At 41.4% G+C, this 13,441-nt stretch overlaps 1 protein-coding gene across 19 annotated transcripts in view; it reads right to left on the reverse strand.

Annotated features, from left to right (window-relative positions):
• Positions 1 to 6,514: 6,514 nt before the first annotated feature.
• ptprf (protein tyrosine phosphatase receptor type F) overlaps positions 6,515 to 13,441 on the reverse strand; it is a 334,322-nt gene continuing 327,395 nt past the window's right edge. For 16 of the 19 annotated variants that reach the window (XM_033028829.1, XM_033028828.1, XM_033028822.1 and 13 more), the window contains 3 exons: positions 9,954 to 10,108; positions 9,573 to 9,708; positions 6,515 to 7,903 (listed from right to left, as the gene is read on the reverse strand). In XM_033028829.1, the coding sequence (XP_032884720.1) occupies positions 7,835 to 7,903; positions 9,573 to 9,708; positions 9,954 to 10,108 (360 nt within the window). In that variant the 3' untranslated portion in view covers positions 6,515 to 7,834. The remainder of the gene's footprint in view (positions 7,904 to 9,572; positions 9,709 to 9,953; positions 10,109 to 13,441) is intronic. The other 3 variants (XM_033028832.1, XM_033028825.1, XM_033028827.1) reach the window with 2 other exon arrangements.

The following is a 13,441-nucleotide window of genomic DNA, read 5'->3' on the forward strand; positions in this document are numbered from 1 at the left end:
ATTCGATTTGCAAATTAATTTTTTGGGAATCCTGCACCAGCGCTCCCAAGTCCCTTTACACTTCCAATTTCTGGATTCTCTCCCCATTTTGAAAATAGTCTACACCTTTATTCCTACTAGCAAAATGCATGACTCCACACTTTGTTAACTACAGGTATATTCCACCTGCCATTTCTCTGCACACTCTCCCAACCTGTCCAAGTCCTTCTGCAGAGTCCCTGCTTCCTCTACACGACCTGCCCTTCCACCTATTTTTGTATCATCCGTAAACTTGGCCACAAAGCTTTCAATCCTCTCATCCAAATCAATAATATACAAAGTGAAGGTTAGCGGCCCCAGTACCGACCCCTGTGCAACTCCGCTATTCACCAACCAACCAGAAGAAGTCCCCTTTATTGCCACTCCTTGTCTTTGCCATCCAGCCAACCTGCTATCCATGCTAATATCTGCCCTTTGATACTGTGGGCTCTCATCTTCCTTAGTAGCCTCACGTGTGGCACCTTATCAAAGGCTTTCTTAAAATCTGGCTCTCCTTTAATTGTCCTGGTTCTCGCATTGATTTTCCCATTTGCAGCTAAACATGCTTGTTTGCTCATTTTTCCCATTTTGATGAAAAGGCTTTAAAATGTTGATACTGTTTCTCTCCCTAGGTTTCTTCTTGATTTGCTGAACACTTACAGAATTCTGAGTCTTTGTTTCAGACGGATAGCATCTGCAGTTCTTTTCTCCATTTAGCCATTTATTCATTTGCAGAAGATAGCTGCATTGGAAACAGAGCTGAACACCACTCTGCTACTTCATCCCAGGAGCTCAGAGGTCCCCACCTTGATATCACCAGCCTGAGTGAGACTCAAGGAACAGCTGAACAAGAATGAGCAAGTCTGGACTCTCATCAATGAACATCCCATCAATCTCTCAGTGACTTTTACTGGAACTAATGTGTTATGCACTTTAGTGCTTAAACCACAACCCTGGAACTTACAGATGAGGTCATGAAGGCCATCCGATCCAATCTTGAAACATCCCGAATCCATAACCCAGAGAAATGCACACTGCTGCCGCTTGATGACTTTATTGTCAAGTGGGAAAGTTTGCTGCCGTCTGAAAAGGTGTTTTTGGCAAAGCGTGTGGGTTAGAGTTAATACCAATCCCAACAGAATGAATCTCTTGACAAATGTTTGCAACATAGTCTCGTCAAAGTGATGAGCACAAGATCTGATGACTTCAGTCACAAGTGACACAATCACTAGTAACACAACAAAACGTCAACAGAATACCAAGCAAGTATTTTGCCTGGAATCAATCAAATTAAGTTTTACACCTGTCATATGTAGGATATTAAAATGAGACATTATAAATGAAATTAATGTTATGCTGCCTTGATAAGCACATCACTGGATGGATTTAATTAGTTAGTCACTTTCTAAATTCCATGGATAAACCTATTCTGACCCAGTACACACACCAATCAGATTATGTGGATAGACACAAAAAGCTGAAGTAACTCAGCTGGACAGGCAGCATCTCTGGAGAGAAGGAATGGGTGATATTTCAGGTCGAGACCCTTCTTCAGACTGGTTAGGGATAAGGGAAACGAGAGATGTAGACGATGATGTACAGAGATAAAGAACAACGAATGACAGATATGCAAAAAAATACCAATGATAAAGGAAACAGGCTATTGTTAGCTGTTTGTTGGGTGAAAACAAGAAGCTAGTGTGACTTGGGGGGGGGAAGGGATAGAGAGAGAGGGAATGCCAGCGCCACCTGAAGTTAGAAAAAATCATTTTTCGTACCACTGGGCTGTAAGCTGCCCAAGCGAAATATGAGATGCTGTTCCTCCAATTTAGCCGTATTCTGACAATGGAGGAGACCTAGGACAGAAAGGTCTGTGTGGGAATGGGAAGGAGAATTAAAGCGTTTAGCAACCGGGAGATCAGGTAGGTTCATGCAGACTGAGCGAAGGTGTTCCGCAAACGATCGCCGTCTGCGTTTGTTCTTGCCGATGTATAAGAGTTCACATTTTGAACAACGGATACAGTAGATGAGGTTGGAGGAGGTGCAAGTGAACCTCTGCCTAACCTGTAAGGATTGTCGTGGTCCCTGGACAGTCGAGGGAGGAGGTATAGGGACAGGTTCTGCGGTTGGAGGGGAAGGTACCTGGGGAGGGGGTGGTTTAGGTGGGAAGGGATGAGTGATTATGTAATTCTGAGCAAGAGAAAGCCATGGATGTCTGCATTTTCTGCTCCACGACAGGAATTATGACCACTGCCTACACCATGCTGTTATATCCATTGCTCTAGGTCCAAACAAAGGCAGCAATATCAGTGTGTAAGATCTGAAGGACCATGCTCAGATACGCCACACAGCACTCCCTGTAGAGTCTGCACACAATATTGGGCGAAGGTATTCATCAATATCTCCGATCTCGCAGAGCCATAGTGGGAGCAAGTTATTTTCTTTTGGACAGCATCCCATGATAAATTCCCAAGGCCCCACCCTCCCCCACACTACAGACCCTCCCTTCAAGCAACTGCCAAATAAGTACTATGTAACAATTTCTCACTATGTAGGATAAAGTACCCAACATGGAAAGAGCTTGAGGAAATCTAGACAATTCCCAGTTAACCTGATGATTTTTCAGCCAATGCAGTTCAGTGATTATGTCTTATTTATTAATAAAGGGGGTTTCAACACCATTAGCCCTGATTTGCTAATGCTTGTTTAACGGGTCTGTAAGCTGGTGGCATTTTCTTGAGTCTTGGGCCAAAACAATGAAAATATAACATGGATTGGTTGATAAGTAAAACATACTTTCAAAGCATTAAATATTTTGTGATTCTTCATTGTAATAGTTCCTTGTTCAAAGACTGAAGCGTTTGTCTAAATTCAACGGAAGAGTGGCATGAATATCAGGTTGTTCGTAATTGCAAGGTCCTGTGGAGTTACAGATCACCAGCAGATTGGTTACACACAATCACTAGTGACACAATAAAAGGTCAACTGGATACCAAGCAAGTGTTTTGCCTGGAATCAAATTAATTTTTACACCTGTCATATGCAAGATATTAAAATAATAGACATTATAAATGAAAGTAATGCTATGCTGCCTTGATAAACACATTGCTGCATGGATTTAATTAGTCACGGTTTCTAAATTCTCTGGATGAACTTACTCCAATGGCATAATAATTTAATGTTTAATTACCTATTGAATGAAAGACACATACTCTTCAGATTTCATTCTGTCCATCCATGCTTTGTTAAGTTGTATTATTTCGGTTTTAAGTTTGACTGCCTAAGTTATGGGTGAGGCTGAGGAAGAAAATTAACACACGAATATCATCTGTGAATCTATGAATGATGATGGACAAAAATAAATTTGTCTTGGCTGTTCGAGAAACTGGCCTAGATTTTCTTGAGGTGATTACTCAGCACTTGCAGTTTGCATTATCATGAATGCATTTGCTTTGAACCTGGAAGGCTACTATCCCTGGCCGAGACATTCCTGAAGGAGGTCAATGGGACCTTGAGCAGCAGCAGGGCCCCAGTGATACAATTGATGGGCAAGCCCTGTGAACAAGCACTGCTCACAAATCCCTCCTGGAAATCTTTAGACAGAGCTGAACACACTTCTCGGCATCTGCACAATGGTGTCTGTCTTGCGCTTCTTGTGCGTGGTGGTGGAAATAGGGCCGCGATGTTCAATTTCCATGTCAATTTCCTTCCATGTCAGTGTTATTATGGATAATCAATGCTTCTGAATAACCAGCATTCAGAAACTTTAAAAAACTAATATCAATGAAATTATCAAAATATTTAAAAAATATTAAAATGACTGAAGATATCTTAAAACAATTAATTAAAAAAGATGTACAGATATATTTACATAAGAAACTTTACTTTTTCTTACCATTCTTCCCTGCAGCAGTATAACTTATATTAAAATAAATGGGCTCTTTAGCTTTTCCAAGGAATAATCTGTCACAAAGTCCAAAAGCAGATTCCACGGTGTAAATGCTGGTGATAATGCTAGCAAAGTTTGACGAGTAATTCTGGGAGTGTTGCATTCTAGATTGTAATCTTGTCGCTAAATGAGGAACTGTCAGGATTTTCCAGGAAAATCTGGGCCTCTGTGTCAAAAAGCTTACTGTAACTAGCAAATTTAAAAAGGGGCGCATTGGTGATCATTTTCTAATGTTCTATAGATTCAGGATCAGTTCCTGTGGATTGGAGGGCAGCTAATGTTATCCCACTTTTTAAGAAAGGCGGGAGAGAAAAAACGGAATTATAGACCAGTTAGCCTGACGTCGGTGGTGGGGAAGATGCTGGAGTCAATCATAAAATATGAAATAGCGGCACATTTGGAACTATGAGGAGGATGCTATGAGAATGCAGGGTAACTTGGACAGGTTGGGCGAGTTTAATGTGGATAAATGTGAGGTTATCCACTTTGGTAGCAAAAACAGGAAGGCAGATTATTATCTAAATGGTGTCAAGTTGGGAAAAGGGGAAGTACAACGGGATCTGGGGGTCCTTGTTCATCAGTCAATGAAAGTAAGCATGCAGGTACTGCAGGCAGTGAAGAAATCGAATGGCATGTTGGCCTTCAAACAAGAGGAGTTGAGTATAGGAACACAGAGGTCCTTCTGCAGTTGTACAGGGCCCTAGTGAGACCACACCTGGAGTACTGTGTGCAGTTTTGGTCTCCAAATTTGAGGAAGGATATTCTTGCTATTGAGGGAGTGCAGCGTAGATTCACAAGGTTAATTCCCAGGAGGGCGGGACTGTCATATGCTGAGAGAATGGAGCGGCTGGGCTTGTACACTCTGGAATTTAGAAGGATGAGAGGTAATCTTATTGAAACATATAAGATTATTAAGGTTTTGAACATGCTAGAGGCAGGAAACATGTTCCGGATGTTGGGGGAGTCCAGAACTCGGGGCTACAGTTTAAGAATAAGGGGTAAACCATTTAGAACGAGATGAGGAAACACTTTTTCACACTGCCTCAGAGGGCGGTGGAGGCCGGTTCTCTGGATACTTTCAAGAGAGAGGTAGATAGGGCCCTTAAAGATAGCGGAGTCAGGGGATATGGGGAGAAGGCAGGAATGAGGTACTGATTGTGGATGATCAGCAATGATCACATTGAATGGCCCGAAGGGCTGAATGGCCTACTCCTGCACCTATTGTCTATTGACTGCTGGGGCTCTCCATCCAGGGACCCCAGCCGCATTTCCAGATGAGACAGAGGTTCACGAGTAACTCTTCAACCCTTGTCTATTGATTTTGGTGCACCTGATGTGGCTTTCTTAACATCAACGAGACCAAAAGTAGACTAGGTGACCCTTTCACCGAACACTTGCATTCAGTCCGTCAAGAATCTTCTGTTGCTAACCAATTTAACTCCCATTCCCATACTGACATTTCTGTAATTCCTCCCCACCATTGCCAGAATGAGGCCACATGAGATCTGGAATTCCATATTCCACTTGGATAGCTTACAACCCAATGGAATGAACATCGGATTCCTCTATTTCAAGTAATATCCTCCCTACCCCTCCTCTTTCCTGTGCCTCTCCCCACCCCAACATGCACATATTTATCCTATTATCTCCCACTTCCCAGTCACCGTGCTCCTTTCCCCTCCATTGTACATGCAAGTCTGATCCCTGTTCCCAAATTCTCTTTTATCACCCTCCCCCCCCCCTTACATTTCATACCCTTGTCTCCTTGTCTCTAGCCTTTCTAACTTGCTCCACACATCTCACCATATCCACCTATCACTTGCCAGGCTTTGCCCAACCCTCACCTCACTTTTCCAGCATTCACTCAGCCAGAAGAGCTCTGATCCAAAACATCATCTGTCCAGTCCCTTCACTGACCAGTCCCTTCAACAGCCTGACCCGCTGAGTTCCTCCAGCACTTGTGTTTTGCACAAGAGTTTAATATCTGCAATTTCTTCTGCCTCTATATAAAAATGAGAACTAGGCAAGATAATAGGGGGTGCTGTTGGAACTTGGTTCTGTATCCCACCAATACTCAGCAGGGAGAAGTTCATTTTGGTCACCAGTGCTAAATGGGTGAGAGAGCATTGGTGATGTTTTTACTCACCATGCAACAATTGTATCTATTGACCTTAACACAAATCATCTTTGGGAAATGAGCAGTTAATACACCCATTAAGTGCCTACAACCAAAGCCAAATGTATCTCCCGTCGATTCAAAGGAGAGGTGATAACTGACATAAATTGGAAGGGGTTGAGTGGGGGGTGTTCATGCATTTTTAATTGTTGAAAAATTAGGCATGGGAATGGGTTACATTGTAGCTCCACAACTTGGGGTGAGATAATATTTAGTCAATGAAGTCAATAATCTGTAAAAAAAATATTCAACTCGAAATGCTCTCTCTAGTATTTAAATTTACATAGCGACCAAAATGTTGGATTAATGATTACTTCATTTTAATTTCAAAGGGTAGAAAAATAGGTTAAAAAATCCCCAATGAAACCACATTGTATAAAACCCGATTATTGAACTTTATTAACATCAAGACTCTTCCAATGATGATATCATTTATCAACAAATAGAAAACAGACTGTGTATACAACAGAGTAACCCCTACAGCAATATGCATACACAAGGTAAAAATGAACTTGTTCCAAACAATTTAACCCCTTTAAATCAGGTTACGGTCGATGTCATTCTGATTGATTGATTATATTTGGCATTCATCTACCAGCTTTCCCTATTCCACACACAGTCTCCCTCCTGCATGAGCTCCATAGATTACAGAAGATTATACCTTCACAGAACATCAACCCACCATAATAGGTCTCTGGAAAGTTCAGGCTATTTGTACTTAGGTTTGACTCCCACAGAATAATCAATGTGAAACAGAGAACAACCAATCTGCTTGGTGAGGAACAAGGGTTGGTGTCCGTAGCTCTTCTCTGGGTATGTGATTGGAGGTTTGTAGCAAGGGCACTGCAGTGTTTACATCAAATTAGTTGAAATCCAGTTTAAATTCATCTCCAACAGATTGAACAGAATATTAGGTATTGTGTATTTTTCTAACTTTTTTATTTTTTTAAAACAAGGAAAGGATCAAATCGGTCATTTTAAGAAACTGTACAAAACCAAAATGTATCCTTGTTTTTTTTATTAAATTCATCTAACAGCACCAGGCTCCTGCTTTATTCAATATTAATAGTTTGTATTGTACGATATCTGAAGAGAAGACACTTTCATTGGAGAGATTAAACTTCTGGTTGATTTGTCTATCCCTAGTAGAAGATCAGCAGCTATAATCAGAACAGTGGTTAAGATTCCAGTCACCAGGATTAAATACAGAACTGCACTAAAATGGGCAGCTCTGTTGCAAACATAAGGTACTTTTAAAATCAGCAGAAAGAATATAAAAATTGAACTGATTACAAAATAAAAAGACATTTACAACATAAGGGATTCGGATTTGCCTGAAAAAAAGACCAATTTCAAAGAAAGCTTTATAAAATTGTCAATGGCACCCCATTTAAAACCCCCAAAATAAATTGATCCAATGTACTTCCACTAAAATTATAATAAAAAAGGGAATCTCATGCACAATAGAAAGGACTTGAAATTTGTAAATTATTATCCCATTCATTTGGAATTAACGCAAGTCAGCTTAGTTCCTGATCAGTCCAAGAATCATGATAGAATTTCTGAGTTGCTGATATCATTACATCTTTGACAACTCACTGTACAGGATAACTGAACAATGATTAGGTATATGGCTCGAAAAATCATTTTCTGGGTCCTGAAAGTCACAAATTCTGATTGGGTGCTAGAAGTTACGTTGCATAGTGATCAAAGCTTCCAAGGTACTCCAGTGCTGCTCGGTAACATAACTGGTACTGGTCCTGTGGGAAAGATACAGAGCTATCTTCAGTACATATGTTTATTGCACTGTGCCAGCATTCAAAATTGAACAGAAGAATTAAATATTATTGAAGGTTAAATAGTATTCTATAAAATACATTAAATATTATTAAATGAACCTCAATAAAATACAAGCGTTAAAATATAATAGTCAAATACACTTCTAAAGACACATGAACATAATCTCCCATAAGTCATACTTGTACTGATGTAATAATACACTGCTCACAAAGTAATAATGTACTGCTTTGTGGTCATAATACAAACTAAAATGTGATAATAGTTTTTTTGTAGAAGCTTTTCAGTTTTTTTTGCATTAACAAGGAATTAAATTGAGCAAATATGTTACTGTGAAAATGTGTAACAAATACAGTAACAACCTTTGTTACTCCTTACAAAATTATACTTATCAGCAGCATATGCTGTGAATAAATGGCCACTGTGATAATTGAGGCTCTTTCAGCAGAGAAGGTTATTGGCTGCAACCTTCCCTCCATTGATGAACTGTACATTGCAAGGGCCAGGAATCGAGCGGGCAAGATCATCTCTGACCACTCTCACCCTGGCCACAAACTCTTTGAATAATTTCCCTCTGGAAGGCGACTCCGGATTGTCAAAGCTGCCACAGCCAGACATAAAAACAGTTTTTATCCACGAGTAGTTGCTCTATTCAACAGCCAAAAATCTGTAGCCATCCTTTGATCTGGTATTTTGTTGGTTCACATGCTTGATTAATGGTGTTTTATCATTAATGTTTTATTATTATTAATGTTTAGTGTTTTCTGAGTCATTCGTAACTGTCACTGTATGTCATGTTGTTACTTGTGGGCGAAGCACCAAGGCAAATTCCTTGTATGTGAATACTTGACCAATAAACTTACTTACTTACTTACTTAATAATCAAGACACAAATTAATCTAGAGTGAGTAGGCCATTTGGCTCATCTTGCCTGCTCCATCTTTCAAGAGGATCACAACTGATATTTCACCTCAGCACCACTTTCCTGCACTACCTATATCCCTCAATAAACATACAATTATAGATCTTCATCTTCAACATACTCATCAACTGGATCTCCAAAGTCCTCTTAGGTAGAACATTTCAAAAATTCACTGCCCGATTGAATAAATTCTTCCAAACACAATCCTGAACCTGTCAAGCCTCTGAAGAAGTTGTTATTTTCAACAGGATTTTTTTTCTTTCTTCAAAACCCAAGAGCGAATATGACCAGCCTGTTTGAGCTCCCCACTTTTGGAATCGTTCAGATGTGGTCTTAATGTCTAACAACCAGATCTTCTTGAGCATTGTTGAAACTGCTCTCATAAAGCAGGTGGAGAATATTCCATCACACTCTTGACTTCAGCCTTGTAGATGGTGGATAGGCTTTAGGGAGGAGGAGAGTTCCTAACCACAGGAATCCTAGTTTTAGACCTGCTCTTGCAACAATTCGAGTTCAGTTCCTGGTCAATGATAACCATTGAAATAGCGTTGGGGGGGGGGGGGGGGAATTCAGTAGTGGCGATACTACTGAATTTGAAAAGCAAGGTAGTAAAGTAATTTACTATCCTGCTACCTATGAAGTTTGCTAGGCAATTTTTAAATTATTTAATTATATTATGTTTTTTTACTAGCAATGATTAAATACTGCACCTCTGTCTGAACCATGGCGGGTCGCTGTGTTCGTAAGGTCTTCACTGTTTGAAACATGTCCACAACTCCCTCATATCTCATCCGTTCCAGGACAATGCTCAATGTAATGAATACTCCTGTTCGTCCCACACCAGCGCTGGAACACAGGAGAAACGTATTTCAGACTTGAACAAAGATGTACATTTCAAAAGAGTTTTATTTAATTCTGTTCTGCAACAATTACTCTCCAGGATTTTCTATGATTTCAGAGTATACAATTTAAGGAAAGGGCATGTAACAGGAATTAAATAGGTTCATTTACAAAACATTACAGTAAATTCATTCATCCGTATAGTTGAATTTATCATTTTTTCTGAAAAACACCAACTTATCCACCCTTACCTGCAGTGCACAGTAATAGGTCCATCCTGGCCAAACTGTTCTTTCGTCTTGTGTACTTGACCAATGAAGTCAATGAATCCTTCTCCTGTTTTTGGCACTCCTTGCTCAGGCCAGTCAATAAAATGGAATTGTCGGATCGTTCGAGACTGTCCATCCTATATTAAAAAGAATGGGGCATATTTCTAAATACTGTGTAAACCAAAACACATTTGAATTGAAATTGTAAGACCATAGGACATAGGAGCAGAATTAGGCTATTTGGTTCATTGAGTCTATTCTGCCATTCAATCCTGGCTGATTTATTTTGCCCTCTCAACCCCCTTTCTTGCCTGTTTAATACACAATGACAAAAAGGGTTTTCCCTCTCAAAGAGTACAGATCAAGACAGAAAGTAAGACTGAATCAGTAAAGTTAGTTACTATAAATTGTTCCCTCTCCAGATGTATAGAAAATAATTAAGGTGCATCATAGAAACAGGACTTAGAAAGTCTTTAACATAAAAAACCTGCACCGTGCCATGAGCATTGTAAGCGTAAACCTCGGTCTTATCTGCATGACTGCACACATGACCCAAGCCCAATGTACTGCACTAAATAAGAGTTTTCTCTGCAATATCCTGACAAGGTGAGAATTCTTAAAACAGTTTCCACTTTCTACTGGACAACTAATGCAGTAAAATCTTTTGGGGGCAGGATATGCTCGAGGGTAGCATTAGGCACCTCTAATGGCCCTAATCATTGAGGCCGAAATTAGGCATTAAGGTATGGATAGTGGATCTGGAGCCCCCTTCCACCAAGTCTCGCAATGAGGAATGTTCATTTCCTCAATGTTCACTGTTAGATCCATGGCCAAGTCATGGCCTGCAGTTCCTTTAAGCGTCCTGCAATGTTTGCAAGCAATGCACTTATGGAGGAAAAGCGTGAGGCATAATGACTGTACATTTGGCTTCAAATTGTGCACATACAGCAGCCTGCTGAGAGGACTGCACCACAATTTCTCAATGTAACCTTGTGAATTAATGGTATTCTCAAACTTGTTTAGTGATTGGATATTGCGTAGCACACGGATATCTTATAAAGAGCAACAGAATTGCGAGGCCACTGGATGTACTGAGATAGATTATTGCATTTAGCCAAATATCTTGTCATTCATTATCAGAATATATTTTTGTTTCCAATTTGAAAAAAAAAACCCCATAAAATATTGGACACTTAGCAATGTATTTGTTTTTATTTTATAAATCACTGACTGTCAAGAAAACAAGTAAAAGAACTAATACTTCACTATTATACTGCATGTCAACCAGCAGTTATTTTTACTATCACAAGCAATATTATTATAACACTGCCACTTCCACAAAGAATACGCGTTTCCATGGTAACATGATACTGTCACACTATTTTAGTAAAAGATTACATTGATCATCTGTGAGCAGCCTGCATGCAGTAAAATGTTGGCAGCTACAATTAAAATTTCAAAAAGTACATGACCACATAGAGAGCATGTTCACGCCTAGGGTACGGGCAGAAAGTAGACGGGTGATCACCAGGAAAGGGAGTTGGCAGAGGATACAGCAATACCCTGTGGCCACCCCCTCGACAACAGGTATGCCCTCTTGCATTAGAGGGGTTACCCCTTACCATCAGAGGAGAGCAGCAGCACAGATCTGTGCCATCAAGCCTGGCTATGATTCTGTGGAGCAATAGAGACTCCAGGATGGCATGTTGCCTCCCTGGAGCAGCTGCAGAACATTCTCAAGGGGGAGGAACAAACAGCCGGAAGTCATTGCGCACGTTGGCACAAATGACATACCGTATTTCCCCACAATGAAAACGCTGTTTTTATACCCAAAAATAAGGTATGAAAACTTACCTGCGTCTTGGAGGCCGAAGGTTAGGTTGTGAGCCAAGAAAGATAGACTTGACTATCCCTCAGTACAGCAACATCAAGATGAATGTTGCTGTATTGGGGGATAGGCAAGTCTATCCCTCATTGCTGGCAGCTGATGGGAAGCGGCTGTAAAGTGGGAAGCGGCTGTAAAAGGACAGGGACAGGCCGCTGGGGGCGGAAGGCGGAAGAGTCCCTTTCACAGCTTGTGGGGAGTCTGGCCCGGGTCAGCATGGGCCGGAGTGTTGAGAAGGAGAGGGTTGAGGATTCAGCCAGCAACTCACTCACTCACCGCTGCCGCGGCATTCCAGGGTGTGGAGCCACCTCATTGTGGCCGGGGAGTGAAGTAGCTTGGGTGACTGCGAGCGGCTGCCGAGACCGGCCAGCGGAAGCGGCCGCCACATCAGCGCCTTCTGCCGGCAGTGCTCTCCGTCTGAACACCTCTCCCCTGCCGCTCGCCGGCCTCGCTTCCCGCAAATCATTAAATTTCGACTGCCGCCAGGGAGAAGTAGCTCAGGTGGTTGCGAGTGGCCGCTAGGATCGGACAGCGGAACCGGCCGCCACCTCAGCGCCTTTTGCCGGCCCAGGGATGCTGTCCGATCCCGGCAGCCGCTCCCGTTTTGGTACAACAAGTCCTTATGTTTGAATTTCCTAGTTCATTAGCGCTCCCGTTTATCCCACCATCTCTCCACCTGCCGTCACCCTTCACCCCCCACCAATTCAGTCATACAGAATGGAGATGATCTGGAAGCCTTGGGGAAATTGAATTGCCACTTTCTTTACTTTTATTTAAAAAAAAAAAAATTTTGAGCATGAGAAATTCTATGTCCGGCCAGTCTTTTATCATAATTTAGCAACTCAAAATGGGGGTGCGACTTCATTGCCGGAAATACGGTAGGTAGAAAAAGTGATGAGGTTCTGCAGAGTGAATAAAGGGAGGTAAAAAGGTTAAAAAGCAGGACCTTGGGGCTAGTCATCACTGGATTACTCCCGAAGCCACGTGCTGGTGAGGTTAAGAACAGGAAGATAGCACAGGTGAATTGTGGCTGAGGAATTGATGCAAGGGATTTTTTTAGACCATTGCGTCTCTTCTGGGGCAGTGATGACCTGTACATGAAGGACGGGTTGCCCTTGAAATGGAGGGGAACCAATATCCTGGCAGGTAAGTTTGCGACTCGGGATGGGAAAAAGCAGCCTACCAGAGGACTGGGAGAAATTCAGAGTCCAGCAGAGGAGGACAAAGGGTTTAATTAGGAAAGGGAAAATAGATTATGAAAGAAAACTGGCAAGGAACATAAAAACTGACTGCAAAAGTTTTTATAGATATGTGAAGAGAAAAAGATTAGTTAAAACAAATGTAGGTCCCTTGCAGTCAGAAACAGGTGAATTGATCATGGGGAACAAGGACATGACAGACCAATTGAATAACTACTTTGGTTCTGTCTTCACTAAGGAAGACATAAACAATCTGCCGGAAATAGCAGGGGACCGGGGGTCAAATGAGATTGAGGAACTGAGTGAAATCCAGGTTAGCCGGGAAGTGGTGTTAGGTAAATTGAATGGATTAAAGGCCGATAAATCCCCAGGGCCAGATAGGCTGC

The sequence above is a fragment of the Amblyraja radiata genome, chromosome 10 (assembly GCF_010909765.2).
Source record: "Amblyraja radiata isolate CabotCenter1 chromosome 10, sAmbRad1.1.pri, whole genome shotgun sequence".
NCBI lineage: Eukaryota > Metazoa > Chordata > Chondrichthyes > Rajiformes > Rajidae > Amblyraja > Amblyraja radiata.